This window comes from Elaeis guineensis, chromosome 6, assembly GCF_000442705.2.
Source record: "Elaeis guineensis isolate ETL-2024a chromosome 6, EG11, whole genome shotgun sequence".
Lineage (NCBI taxonomy): Eukaryota > Viridiplantae > Streptophyta > Magnoliopsida > Arecales > Arecaceae > Elaeis > Elaeis guineensis.
In genome coordinates, this window is record NC_025998.2 from 4,374,433 (window position 1) to 4,390,200 (window position 15,768).

The 15,768-nt window shown below is 36.2% G+C and overlaps 1 protein-coding gene across 3 annotated transcripts; it reads right to left on the minus strand.

Annotated features, from left to right (window-relative positions):
• Positions 1-545: 545 nt before the first annotated feature.
• LOC105047569 (polypyrimidine tract-binding protein homolog 1) lies at positions 546-11,857 on the minus strand. Of its 3 annotated transcripts, none has more exons than XM_010926546.4 (11): positions 11,706-11,857; positions 8,371-8,581; positions 8,071-8,280; positions 5,900-5,962; positions 5,738-5,811; positions 5,552-5,647; positions 4,179-4,236; positions 3,977-4,081; positions 3,796-3,877; positions 2,367-2,479; positions 546-1,362 (listed from the first exon to the last, which is right to left on the minus strand). In XM_010926546.4, exons 2-11 carry the CDS (start codon positions 8,557-8,559, stop codon positions 832-834), a joined length of 1,521 nt encoding a protein of 506 aa, XP_010924848.1. In that variant the 5' UTR covers positions 8,560-8,581; positions 11,706-11,857; the 3' UTR covers positions 546-831. The 3 variants fall into 3 exon arrangements, with proteins under 3 accessions (XP_010924848.1, XP_010924849.1, XP_010924847.1); XM_010926547.4 differs by having other exon boundaries at positions 8,371-8,563; positions 11,706-11,848; XM_010926545.4 differs by having other exon boundaries at positions 8,371-8,566; positions 11,706-11,846.
• Positions 11,858-15,768: the final 3,911 nt, after the last annotated feature.

Consider the following 15,768-nt stretch of genomic DNA (forward strand, 5'->3'; position numbering starts at 1 on the left):
AGGCATACAAAGATTCAGTTTAAGCCTCACCTTCCTCTAAATTTTAGCATTTAGTGTTTTTTTATGTGTCAATGCGTTTTTTGAAGCCACTTTCAGGCCCTTGCAGGGAAATCTATATGCGACCACCCTATGAGCCACTTCCACTGCTTTCTAAACTCATCCAAGAACACCTAACATGAAGGCAAACTGCAGAAAGGCATCTGCGAGGCAACAGGGGTGGCAGAAACTTCACTAAAACGTATTTTTACCCACTGCTTCCCCATGTTCCATTGTATGAGATATCATAGGAAAGTTAAACCTAGAACAACCACAACCTGGCAACAGGGACTTAATTCACTAATTTTTCTACAAAGCGAAACAGAAGAGATCAAATGATTACCTGAAGCAATGTTTCCCAAACTAATCCACAGGCAAAGCATAACACAACCCGCACTTTTGCCAAGCAACCTGTCCTGTTTTCTATCTGCTCAAAGTTGTCACATTCCATACTCCTCTTCACAAAAGTTTACAAAGTTTGATGAAATATGAGCAAGCAACACAGTGACTTGAAAAATATAATAGCAAGTGATCTATAACCTGATAAAAGATCAGTTTTAGACTTTCACAATTTAAGCTTCTCATAATTACATCATAAGTTTTGAGCACGCCCTTGTATTACAGTTCAATGTATCCATCTCGAGCCACATGGGACACATTCATATTCAGCGGGCTGAGAAGGAATGCACGACATTAAAAACGAAAAATTACAGGACAATAAAAAGATGTCTGGTGCGTAACAGCTGAGATGGAAAGAACGGGCAATGGTTGAGTACGGAACACTGCAAAGGTTGCCTAACGACCGTAAGGCAGTGAGAATGGCATAGGGAACTGTTGGCCTCCTTGATCAGGAAACTGCATCATCTGTGTACTCATACCTGGAGGCATGGCCCTCTGTTGACTCCCTTGACCAGGCAACTGCATCATCCGAGTCTGAGGACCCATACCTGGCATGGTCCCTTGTTGGCTTCCTTGACCAGGCAATGGCACCACCTGAGGACTCATACCAGGCGGTGGCGGCCCCAATTGGCTTCCTTGACCAGGCAAGGGCATCATCTGAGGACCAACACCAGGAGGCATAGCCCCTTGATGCATGTACATTTGATTCTGTAGTTGGGCAGGTAAAGGAGATACTGTGCCAGCTCCTGTATCCCAGCTTGCTCCAGGCTGAGGCTCTATCATTGCATTAGGGGGTGGATATGGAACACTGTTGTATGGAGCCGTCCCACCAAGCCCTGGGATCGGCTGAGGACCAAGAATTGATGGCTGGTTGCTCATCGTGGCAGTGTTTCCTCCAGTATAGTCTCTGCCTCGATCATTGTTAATCTGAATCAAGCCATGTCCATCATATATGTTAATGTTTTCCTTTCCGCAAGAGACACTTTACGAGCTTGATATTTAAATCAACTCAAGTAAAAAGCATAAAACCGTAATCTACAAAGGATATCTACTTAGTGCACGTGCAAAAACAATTAAATCATGAGTTTCATGAAAAAAATGCCATATACGAATTAAATTCTAGCCATGTGTTTCACAGGTGTACTGCACATTCATCTTAACATAAAAACTACTATGCAACATAGGAGACATAGGTATAGATATTGATGTACTAAGAGGGAAAGATATTGATGAACATAATCAATATACCTGGCAACCACAACCTAAGCTGGCCCACCAGTAATTAATTGTCTAGTTGTGCAAAATTACCCAGATATGCTCTTAAATTTTAGAAACAACTCAAAGTAATCTGAAGGGAAATGAATGTCAGCTGGTACCAAATCTTGCAGGCAGGATGCTAGGACTACCTTTGGCACAATAGCCAAAAACATAAACCAAGGGCAAAATAAGAGCTGTGTAACAGTCTCAACATGCATGCATCTGCTTCTGGATTCCACTGACATGACTAAGTGCATAGTCTTGCTCATGCATGCAGACATGCCCCACATGTAATGCATGCACGCACAAACATGTACGTAAACATGGCAAATAACCAGATATTCCTCAAAATAATATGAACCAAAGCAACCAAACTCCTTTTATATATCCTATAAATAATACTGAAGAATGTGCAGCACTTCGCTAACCCACATACCAGCTAGAGATGCAGCAACTTCCCTAATATCTTCATAAACAATGAACAAAAAACTATTGCTCCTATAATTTCAACTTATGACCAAGTAACACTGGTAAATGTTATACAGTGGAAAGAATATTGTGATGGTTTCTCAGCTAATGGGATTAAGGTTGTAATTAACAGCTGTGCTCAACCATATACTTTACAAGTTATAGAGACCGTTCAACAACGTTAGGGCTGCAATTGCATATTTTACCTTTACATTCAGATTGGTATGATGTGAATATGTCAGATGAAGCTTGCAAAACCCACCCCCATAGATACAGTGTCCTTCTAGGGATTCCTTGGCGGTTCGAGCAGTCCGAATGTCTGCGATGAAAGCATATGACTAATAAATGACAGAGAAAGAATCACTCACATCCATTAACATGCACACATTAACAAAATATTTTCAAATAACGTTTTAGTTCCATGTATGAATAAAAACAGGGAAAGGACAAATGGTGTTCAGTAGCTGAACAATTTATAAAGGCAATATTTCTAATCACAAAATACGTTAGAGTTTGGCAAAACAAGAAACAGTAATGTAGCCAGTATTTGAAGATAAGAAATTATTATATACATGAAACACATTTAATGATTGCAAACAGCTAAGAAGCAAGATTAACAGAAACACGTAACATGTTAAGAAGCAAAGCATCTAGTTATCTAGGCTTCACCTCAATTTATAAGATAAAATCCAAAAACAGATGGGACCAAAAAACAGCATAAGCATTAGTAACAACATTTGTTCCAGTCAAAGACTGCAGGGTTTTCAGCTTCTGGATAAGATCAAGTTCTGGGACCTCTTGCAAAGCCTAGATGTTGTACCAATAGATGAACAACCTCTCAAGAAGCATGCATAAATTTTTAAACAATTATATTCATTTGTTGCGAAACATAATGAAAGGAGGAAAAGTCTGACCTATAATCATACAGTTCTTTATGCCCAATGAACTTTGCCACATTTGATAGATTAGGAGAATTTAACATGACTTTACAAAGGCCACTTAAGAATAATTAGAACCTTTCATGCTTGTGCATCAATTTGAGGTCTCAGCCGGCAAATTAAATATGAGTCACGCCAATAATTGATATCAAAACATTTTGGCCAATAAATCTAGTCACCAAATATTGGGATGTTATTCAATGTAGACAAGCAGGTCACTTCACATGCGATCGATGAAGCATACATTATTTTCACCTCCTGAGGATTCCAAAATGAGGGAGATAGCATTTTACTTTAGCTGCACAAAGATTTCTTATTATTGCAAAGTAGATGGCATGATTAATGATGATTATATTACAGATGGATTGTTCAGGAAGATTATTTACATAACATCACATGGCATACAATTAAGAAATAGCATGTTGTTCATCAATCAAAAGCAAACAGAATATAATTATTGAAATGCAATACTTTCCATGCATGCTTACAAGAAAACAGAAAGAAGGCCCACATAGAACATTATATCACTGGAGGTCATGTTTTAACAGACTACACACACAACAAAGAACATCGGTCATGTAGTGTAACTCTAAGATACATTCCCAATGAAACAAATGCTACAATTTACCAGTCAAAGAAATCCTACAGAGATACAAAGCATAAGAGCCCATTGTCGGAGTTGCTTCTTGATACTTACCAGGGTACTGAATTAGGGCCTGAAATCCAGCATTCTTCTCAAAAATAGCAATCTTCTGAACAGTGCCAAATGCAGAAAAGACCTGTCAATTTTTTTTCAAAAAAAAAAAAAAAACAGAAATTAGTGGGAGTTGCATTTCAGCATTCTTAATTTGATTAGCAGATGGAAGTGAATGAGTTACCATGTAAAGAACATCAATAGTAATAGCATACTGCATATTTTCAACTGTTGCAAGAATAACATTGCTCTCTGGTTCTTGCTTCATACCATCCTGACCAAAACCAAGCTGCATTGATGATAGAGAAATATAAGAGTACAATGTTTGGCATCAATCATGGTGTTACTTAAATGAAAAATAGATCACCTACTGCCAGTTGACTTGCCTGTCCACTAACATCCATAGCTGATGGAGCAACGGGAAGGAAAGGATTTGTGTAGTCCCTGATGAAAATGACATCAGCAACCACAAGTAAAAAGGGCAACATACTAAAATTCATATGGTACAAAGCTTAAAGGAGGGAGAGAGCTATTGGTATGTGACCGCATCTACATTTATATGTCGATTCCTAGAACCAAAGGAGAAACATAAAAAAAAAATTCTTTTCTGAAATAAGCCCTTTGTGTGGCATTAGATTGGAAAAAAAAAAAAAAAAACCTAATATCTACAACTAGCATGCAGAATTTATGGTGTTAAATGTTGATAGAATAATTGTGCATGGAAGCTAGACCTTGACTTGCCAAAGAAGAAAAAATTGCAATGCTTAAAGGGCTTGGATAACCATATTTATTGTATCAGAAATAGAGATACTTTTTGCATAACAAGTCTGGACTAGCGTTTTAATTGTGAAAATATAGGAAACTACCACATTTGAAATATGTGCCAAATAACCTCATATAGCACTAATATGAAGCACACCTATCTCCAAGGCCTTCTAATGAATCAAGTTCTAGGCCTTTGATTGAAAAGTTTCACTTTTCCCATATGCAGTCAGCTAAATAAATGTTCAATAAGGAATATATCACTTGACATATCATTCATTTCACCAAATTTCTCAAAAATACAACATCTAATGGAATTTTTGATGCACTTGTTTACAGAATCAAAGTTTTTACTCATGCAAGTAAAAAGACTTTACAAATCTATCTGATTAGTTAAATGTAGGAATGGCAGTTACAGGTGCACAGAATGCATGGTTATATGCCAATTTAGAAACGAACAAAATAAGGAAAAAAAATGAATGTTGTATGATCAGCAGTAGAAGTCCAAAATATCACTATTCTGATGAAGACTGATGTCTCGATATCAACACAAAATGGCTCATGTTGCCAATATAAAACTGAACCTCGAATCTGTCCAGTTGGCAAATACTAAATGAGAAGATAAGGGGTTGGTCCTTTTTTTTTTTTCTTTTCCTTTTTTTAATTTTGGGGGGGGGGGGGGTGGGGGGGCTGAGGGAGAGCTTTTTTGGGGTCATTACCAAACACAGACTTTGCATTCCAACAAAATGAGATACGATATTTCATATACCCAAAGGCATGAAATTAAGTTGATGATCTCAGCATTAGCCCACCAGGACAAAAAAGAACTTGATATGTTTTAAAGAATTGCATGCTTCAAAATCAAAATTTCAACATTAAATCTAGCTCATCTGGTTCGTAAAGGCACTTCAAATGGAAAGGCCTTGCTTGAAGAAATTTGTGCAAAATTTTCCTAAATGTTCTCTCAAAGAATCAACAAGGTGTTAATTTCAGTTACCTGCTCCTGTGACTCTGAAACTTCACATTCAAATCTGTATGTGCAGAAAAAGTTATCCTCAGGGTGCAAGGCCCAACATGCTCTTGAAGCAAGTATCTGCATGTAAAGCATGAAAAAAAAAATTTAAAACCTTTTTTTTGTTTTTCCCAAGGAAAGCATTTCTAAATATAATATTGCCTACGCCACCTAGGAATACTCCTTCCATCCAGGGCATTTTTTGCTGTAGATGCAGTTTCAGAATCAGAAAATTGAACTAGCGCCTGTATGCAAGAGAATACATCCATTATAACATAAAAAAGAAAAGCACATTCTAATATAGTCATGGATAGGATATGCCGGAAACAGTACCTGGAAACCTGCTGTTTTTTCAAAGGTAGCAATCTTATTAACAAATCCAAAAGCCGAGAAAACCTACAATGCAACATTTTTTAAATCATATCAAAAGGACTCAGTAGATGACTTTGTAAAAGGTTAAAAAAGAAGTTTCTTTCCCTAACTTCACAAAAAGGGTCAGCACATATTTACAGAAAAAATGGGCTGTACAAAACTTAATGTGTACATAGACATTAGTATGGAAGTGCAGGCAGCAGTGATGTAAGATTCAGCCAAAGCAGCACATCAATGGGAGAAATGAAATAAAAAATAAGTACATGGATGCCTTATAAGAGTGATGAGTATGGTACACACACAAAAAGAAAGATTTCCCTCACAAGCTGATACTTAAAAAAAAAATATTGATCTAGCATACATCTTCATAACTTGTGGTTCGAGACTCATATTTCCTTGCAACTATAATCATATTTGCTCTTCTTATTTGTTCCTGATATCATAGATCTTTTTGATTTTCAAGGGCATGACAGCAACAAGCCGCATATAATTATCAAATGAGCACTAGCCAACTTCTTCTAAGAAGCCGAGAAAATGTACAAGATAAATTTACCAAAATAGTGTTTATGCGACAGGAGATGTAAGAAACTCTTTGAGATTGAAAGGCAATGCAAACAACTTATAACTAAGGGTTGTAGGAACTTCAACAACCCACCTATATCAAGCTTTGTCAGGGCATGAGGTTTCTATTTCATTGAGAGTCAAATCTTAAAGACAGATCTTTCAATGCCCTTAATATATAGCTTAGGTTTCAACACAAAGTACATTGTTGCTTTTCGATTTTGCTTTTGGGGGAAGATACTCTTGTTATATCAATGTCCATCTTTGTGTTATTTGGTCATGGTTTCCAACACATCTGCTGACCAGTTTTACAACTCTTTGTTCTCCATCCAGTTCTTTGTTGGTGCCAGCTTAACTCAATAGAAGTATCCAGATACAACCAACATATCTCCAACAATAGTCAGCACAACTAAAATTTTGCATTCAACCACTAACCTCACATCAGTTGTGCCATGGGGGGCATTATGCATACATACACAACATTTCAGGCCATAGGGTTGGCATTTTTCCATGTCCACACTCAACTGACCATGTGTCTTGAAGCCAACTCATCTTCTGATTTTCTTGCCTTCCCACTCTCGCATCACCAACTACAAAACATTTCACGATTTGATATTTTGTTACATTATCTCATGCGATTGATAGACCTCACACATAGACACCTGCTAATAAGGAACAAAAAGGGCTCTCAACACTTTCTTTATATCCTTGGTGATTCAAATTTGATTTAGTTTTTATGAGTTTCAAAATCAAAATTAACTATAAAACACATTATAGTCAATTGAAATTTGGAGTTGTTTATATTGGAACAAACATTGTGAAGGTCCATATCTGCATTATAAATTCATATAGACAAATTAGTTTAGTTGGCCATTGTCTACAGCAAATCTAAAAAGGCTAAAAATACATGTGCATCATCTACTTTTACAACTGTTGCCTAATGCTAATGTGAATATACAATTTAACTGCTTGAATGATAAAATGAGTATTCACAGTTAATATATGCTACATTAGACCAAAAGGTTAGAAAACAACAAAAAATTATTAGCACATATGTTTTTCCTAAGGAAGAAACAAAAAGCTTATTGTTAGAGGCATGAGAATAAGATTACTTAATTGCACCAATTCTACTAAGAAGAATCAAAGTTGTATATATAGCATGTAAAACAGAGGAAATCATTGTCAATGGAAAAAAAAAAAAAAGTTTAATGTTGCTAAAAACAGGGATGTCTAAAAAAGGGTCTGGAGAAGGATGAGGGATAGGGAGGAGAGAAGAAAGCAAACAGCCTAAAACTACAGAAGGGAAGGAAGAGGAGAAGGGTGAAGGGGCAGTGGTAAGCAAGGGAGAGGAGACAAACACACATGCGCTTTCTCCCAATGCAGTAGGCTGTCATCGAAGATGATTCCCTGACATAGGCCTGCTGATCCATTTAGATTGGTGTCAAAGAACAATCATAAGCTACTCATAGAGAACTCTATCATAATCATTATCATCCTGTGAATGAAAATGAGCTTTTATAAACAATTAAGCCCTTTGCCCCTCGTAACAAGAAAGGTCATGATTTTCTTACCACATGTAGAACATCAATGCTGACATCACCCGCTTCAACACCCTCAATTGTAACTAGCAATACATTGCTTGGAACATCCCCTGTAGTTTTGTTATTGACGATTTCTTGCCTGTTGGAGTATTGAAGGTAGACGGTTTTTCCACGTAGCTGTGCCGGTTCTGCTGATGAAGCATAATATGAAATCATTGCGATCGCTTGATTTAAATCTGCCTGCAAGAAGAAAATATGAGCACAGCAGAAAAATTCACAAACTGACCAAACAAGAAGATCGCAGAATGGTGATAACTGCACAACACTCACAAATTCAATAAATGCCTGATTCCGGTTAGCTCCAACATTGCACTTTGTATTTACAATCTTACCAAATGGCTTTCCTAATTCAATTAGTTCTTCCTCAGTACACTCCCATGGTAGGTTTCTCAGATGAATTACTTTAGATGGTGGTTGCGTGTTGCGGAACTGGGGCTGACTGGAGGCAGAAGCCATCATGCCTCTGCTGCAAACAATGAAACTGTAATTATTCAGCAAAAACAAACTGATATTAATGCTTCTATGCATGGGCTTTCCTCCACAGATATCTCAAAAAGCTTACTAGATAATACATAAAACTGGCTTTTCATCACAAAAGAGCAAAGAAAATAGAACATTATAAAAGAAGATCATATCATAATCATCTAAAACATAAAAGGTCAATGGCAATATTGCTCATTTGCAATCTGTCATATGACAAATTACTTCACAAAATTGATTGTCACTAATGTTTCTCAGTATGTGCATACATTAATGACAATAAGGATTTGTAGGACTCATCTATTGTGTAATTAAGACAGGTAAATTGGATAAAATAGAATCACAATTATAATTAATATCTGTCAATTATGTTGTGTATCATGCCGTTATCTCAGAACAGAAAAGATCATTTGTAGTAGTTTTTGAAAAAGGTTGAGGGATGAAAAGGCAGGGATAGAAAAGAGTGGTGCTATTAGGGAGATCAACAACAAAAATTCCCAGGAATGCAGGGATGCCCAAGAACTGCCGTTTAAAAGGATCTGACCTCCCTATTTTTTCAGGATACAGAGTGACTTGGCCACCTCTAACTGAACAACTTCGTTCTTTACCTGTATGTATGCTCCTTCTCACCTTTGGTTTGTGCCAAGGATAACTTCTGGAAATGACATGCAGACAAACTGACGAGTCCATACATTATTGGAACAAAAATTTTCTTATCATTGCTGCTAAAAATGAATTGCTTTTTCCACCATCAGACCATTACAACAATGCTTATAAGATATACCTCACCTCTTTGCATAACATTTTCAAGAATGAACTCATCAAGAAGTTCCATGCCTATTCTTACTTAAATCATGCTATGAGCACACAAATAAGTATGAGAACAACAGATCAAAAGTATCAAAAAATTCTAAGAATTGGCCCTTCAAAACATCGTAAAAACTTCGAGCACAAAAGCACACCTGCTGTTATACTCCCAAGAGACATTCACAAATTGTCTTTTTACATTCAGAAGCATTCAATAGGAAAGCTAGCTGCTTAAACTCAGACTTCAGCTGTGTTATCCGGACACTTCAAATTTTAGGTTCTTTGATGTGCTGGACACTTGGGACCGCTGAACTATCCTGAATCGATTGGTTTGGGGCATGCTGAACTGTACTGGCAGCCGGCCAGCACAATTCCAATGTAAAAAATGGTACATCGATGAGGAGGGAGAAGAAAAGAAAAAGAGAGAGCGGGGAGAGAAGGAGAGGAAGTGTCGGATAGGCCACCGGAGGCCGTTGGAGGCCTGCCGAGGCCTTCGGAGCTCCACCCTCCTCTGTGGAGAGGAAATGGAGAGGAAATGGAGAGAGATAGAGAGAGAGGGAGAGAGAGAGAGGAACAGAGGGAGGGGGTTGTCGGAGATGCTGATGGTGGCTGTCGGAGGACCGCAGAGGCCGTTAGAGGTCAGGATCCTCCTCTCCGACCTCCATCAGGTCGAAATAGGGGCGACCACCCCCATCTCGATCATGATTTTTTATTTTTTTATGATCCTTAGTGAAGTCGGCACCATCGTTGGAGGGCCGTGGAGGCCCCCTCCCTCCATTCATCTCTCTCCCTCCTTTCTCTCTATCTCTCTTTGGTTCTTCCCCTCTCCCGCTTACTTTACCATGTCGGTTCGGGCCCAATATAGGGATATACCAAACTGCACTACCGGCCAACCAGCATGGGGTCTGCTTTTGGCATAGCGAACCTTGTCATCACACTCTCTAACACTTCCTACCATCAAATCATTATGTTATCATCACTACATATCCACTTTAGAGAGGTATCAATTCTAATGTAACAATTACTAATTGTTTTATCAAATTTTATGAACCTAACAAACATAGGTCTAGCTCACTATTAATCATATGTTACAGCAATATATATTTAGAGATACATATGTATAAGACATAGACATGTCCCCATGTCCGATTTTAAAAGATTCCTATGTTGGATTATTCTCATTCTTAGACCTAAACACCTGGCACCCTTTCTGAGTAAAATTGGACCTCAATCCACAATTGACCTTTCTAGTTGCCAACATAGTAAAATATGTCAATACTAACTATATAGACTCTTCAAATTTTATTTATAAACACTCAAAACTACTCTAGGCCAAGTCCGTAAAAATAGTCTGCCAGATCATTTGAACTTATCTTTCTTATATATCACAGCTCCCTCTATTCACTATGGTCCATTTCCCAAGCAAATCTCGTTTCCTTTTTCTCATCCTCTAACTCCCAACCTCTCTTCTATTTACCTGGAGAGACTTGTGTGCCAATTAACAGATATACGATTATATCAAGATTATACAAAAAATGCATATATTAATAGGTTAGTATAGAAATCAGCTTTCATATATGTATGCAGAAGCTATGATTAAGACGCGTACACTTGCAAGGAAGATGACATTTGAACAATGACGGGAACGGCAAAAGTTTGATGAAATTTCACCAATATAAAATATTTATCCTTTTATGTTTAGTGCATGAACATCAGCCAAGCCCTCGCTTAAATTCTCATATAAGCTCCCATCAGAATCGAACTTCAATTGTTGATCCTATCAAATCAGGGCATAATGGGAAGGGTTAATTGGACGCTATGTAACATAAACCAGACGTTCAATCTTTCCGGGTCTTAGCTAAGAAATAGTTTATTCCTTAAGGCCTAAGTAATTCTTCAATAAAATGCATTAACATATTTCACAAAAAGCTTTTTCTCTCTCCTTTTTTTTTTTTTTCCTTTTTCCTCTCCTCGCTCGATCTCCAGAATCTTGATGCGGATTATCTCATAACAAGCAGCACAATCTAAAAAACTACAAAAGGATAGGCAAAAGAGGGGGAACCCAATCTTGTCAATACAGCGATATTGAGGGTCCCGTGAAGAACGATGTGCATAAATAATTTCAGATATAAAAGCTCTATTACAAAATCCATGGTACCACCAGAAATATAAAAAGAAGAGAACAAATTAAAAAATAATGCATGAAAAAAAATTCTCCCACCGGTGTCAAGATCCAATTGGAAGAATGATAAAGAGAATTCGAAGAAAAACACCAGAAATAAGGCAGATTAAAGTGCAAAGTAAGGAATGAGGGATACCTCAAGCAAATTTACGGCCGGCTTGGAGCGAGAGAGAGCGATCGGGAGAACGACGGAAGAGTGGATGAGAGATTCTTGAAACCGCCTTCGTTCTTGGTCCGGTTACCGAAAGGGCTAGGTTTAGGGTTTATTTTTATAATTTTTTAGACGGGGTTATAATATGGCCGCGCGACAGCGGCGGAAACGATGACGTGGCAACTTCGCACGCTGGTCTCGAATCGTTTTGATGGCGTAGCGGTCCAGAGGACCCGAGATTGAACCCAAAGGTGGGCCCGATGCTGTCCGACTAAGTCAACCAGAAGAGTAATTCTTTGTATGTCACATGTGATATAGCAAAAATATATCATTCTATCTTATCAGACTATATAACTATTATTTTTTAATATATATTTAATATCTATAATTTTATTTTTTATTTAAAATTTTAAATAATAAAAATATTCTCTTTTTTTTAAAAAAATTATGACATTCTGTGATCATATTAGGACATCTTATGATCAAATTATGACTTCCTACACAACAGAAAGTAAAAATGCAAATAAATCAGGTTGACCCATGATCCGATTTGATCCGCTCCACATAGGTTTGATCTGAACTATTTTAAAAGACTAGTAGATCCGGATGGGGTTCTAAAATAGATTGTTCAATTTTTGAGTCGAATCTGGATTTACTGAATTTTGACCTGACCCAACCCGTAAAGACTTTGAATTGATTTGGATCTTGAAATAACTGACCCAGCCAGACCCGACCTGAACCCAATACAAGACCTTGCCATGATTACTTACTTTGGTTTAGCTCTCTTTTTTTTTTATTAAATTTCAAATATCTACTCCTTTTTATTTTTTTTATTTCTCTGTTTGTTTTCATAATTACAATTCTCCGCTCTTTAGAAAATGGTCTTTTTAAACTTATATTTCTACTACACCATCAACCCCATTCAAGGTTTTAAATATATATCAAAAAAAAATATGATGAAAGTAGAATTAGATATTTATTCGTCTAACATTTAAAAGTGATAGAAATATACTAATTTAAAAATAGATAAAATAGAACTCCCTGACTTTCTTCTATCTTCATTTGCCTAGACTTTCCATACAGATTGGAAAAGAACCAAGATTCTATTAATTAAAGTTATTGGCTATCATCACTAGCTTTTCAAATTATACAAACATCTTGGTATTTATTTTTATATGCTCTTTAATTAGGCCTTGATGCTTATTTTAGCTTCATAGGCTACATCAGAAACATCAACAAGAATAAGAACATAAGTAGAACTAGATATAGGTTAAAAATAAGTAATAGATTCAGCATTTAAATGATAGTCTGAAAATTGGTGCATAAACTAATAATAAAGAGCACATACTAAAGAAAAGCAAGTCCTCAAGTGGTGTTGCTACATAAAATAATGCCATGACAATCCTTATTTGGTACTTATTGAGCTTGTTATTTATAACCTAGATCCAAACCCACTCGAATCCAGACTGAATTGGACCCATATTTAATGGATTGGGGCTTGGATTATATATAGATCTGATCCAACCCGAATGACCGTTGGATTAAGAAATTTGATCATAGATCCGACTCGATCCGATCTTCTATTAGGCTGAGTTTGGATCCAATGTTCAAACCAATCAAGGAACTAGATAGGATTGGGATCATTCATGATCCGACCTGACCCGACTTATTTGCATCCTTATTAGAAAGTCATAATTTTTTTTTCAAAAGTCATAAAGAGAGAAGGATATTTTCATCATTGAAAATTTATGAAATTTTTAAATATGAAAGTGCCCCTCTCTTTCTTATGACATCGTGTGGCCAAATTATAACTTACTGTCGTGCAAGAAGTTATAATTTGATCGTAAGATGTCATAATATGGCTATAGGATGTCATAAATTCTTTTTAAAAGAGAAAAATATTTTTGTTAATTAAAATTTTAAACAAAAAAGTGAAACTGCAGATATTAAATATGTGTTAGAAAGTGGTGGCTGCGTGATTGGGGTGGTGTATTTTTGCTGCACCGCATATAGTGAACAAAGATTTTCTCCAATCGGATAGACCCGTTAAATTGAAGGTGCATCTGGGTGCGGCCCACCAGGTCCAAATATTAAATCAGAACTAATAGGTCAAGAAAAAAAGTGTAGTGATTGGATCGATTAGTATTGGCTCTAAATTTGGACACGGAGTTGGTTTAGACAAAAGACTCAAAACGATAGAGATATATGAGAGTAATTTTTTGTACACCGCATATGGTGTACAAAAAATATATTGCTCTGTCTAATTGGGCCACGTAGTCATTATTTTTCAATATGCATTTAATGCTTGTAGTTCTGCTTTTTCGTTTGAAATTTTGAATGATGAAAATATCTCTTCTCTTCAGAGAAAATTATGACATCCTGTGACCATGTTATAATATTCTGCAGTCAAATTATGACTTCGTATTCATAATTTGACTACACGATGTCATAAAGAAGGAATGATATTTTCATCATTTAAAAATTTATAAATTTTCAATGACGAAAATGTTCCTCTTTTTTTATATCTTTTAGAAAAAATTATTACTTTCTGCATGCAGTAAGTCATAATTTGGCCTTAGGATGTCATAATATAGCCACTAGATGTCATAATTTTTTTAAAAAAAAGAGATATTTTTGTTATTTAAAATTTTAAATGAAAAAATAGAACTGTAGAAATTAAATGCACATTGGAAAGCGATAGCTATGTGCTCTAATATAGTTAAATGGTGTGCTCCACATCGTGTTTGGATAGTTTTATATAATTGGGCTGAAAATTCTGTTGGAAGAAATGGTAACATGGAAGTGCATTATTTGCTTACTTTGTTTATGCCAGTTTCAAAATAAATTTGATAATAGGAAGAAAAAGCTTACAAAACTTACCTACCCAAGGAACAAGGTTTTTCCTATTTTTTATAAATATTAAGTTATAGGAATATGCTTAGTTGAAGATGTCTTTAATATAGTTAATTTTAATCATCAGAGGTAGACATAGTAGAATTTAGCATGTGTAGTTGATGAGACAAGTTTGCATTGTAATAGAAAAAAATAATGTTGCTTTAACCCTATTAGCAAAAAGCAGAAAGCGTGGCGATGGACCGTGGGGTGGATTAGTGTGGTTGAAGTAGTAGTTTTGGATCACAAAAAACCTCAACTTAATGCCCGACTCATTTATTTTATATAAACATATACTTATTCAGCAATCCATTTAAATTTTCACCATTAATAATATATATAACTATAAAGTAAAGCAAAATATGGGGTTCAAATATCACAAACAAGAAAATTAAATTAAACTTCGGATATATCAATCATGATAGATTTAGAATTTTAGGATATATAATAGTCATGAATCAATTAAGGTCAAAACTAGCTAAAATGCAACTTTATATCCTGGCATCTGATGGACTAGTCTGTCCGTCACTCACTATAGCTTGTTTTCCAGGCGAACCGAATTAAATGAAAAAAGTTAGGGACTACCAACTATGTGAGGTGTGGGAGTTGGCTGGTTCTTAACGGCATCACTGTAGGTGATCTATTGTATCCAGGGGCCAAACTTAAACCTACCCATTTATGGTCGGATTGATATCGGATCGGTAGAAACATCATGCATTTAGCTGACTTGTTTTTTTCACTGCTCTAGATTGAAAATTGGCAATGGATAACTCACAGATTTTTGAAAAGACGAGTGGCTCCAAGGTATAGCTCTCAGAGCAAGATTTTTCAATCTATTTTTGCTGTCAAAAAATCAGACTATCAGCGTCAAAGATTTCATAAATCTCGATAATGCAAGTCAAAATTTCAAAATGCCATTAACCCATGAGGCAACAATTGAATATTACCATCTTACTGCAATGCTAGAATGCATTCAACTCACTGAACAGAGTGATAATAAAAATTGTAAATGGAGGCACAATAGCCAAAAATTCTCAATTAAGTCCTGTTATTATTTCTTCGTGAATGGAGGTATCAAGTCCAGCATCGGAATCTCTCTATGAAAAATTTTCATCCCAAAGAAGATCAAAATTTTTAACTGGTTAAGCTACTACAA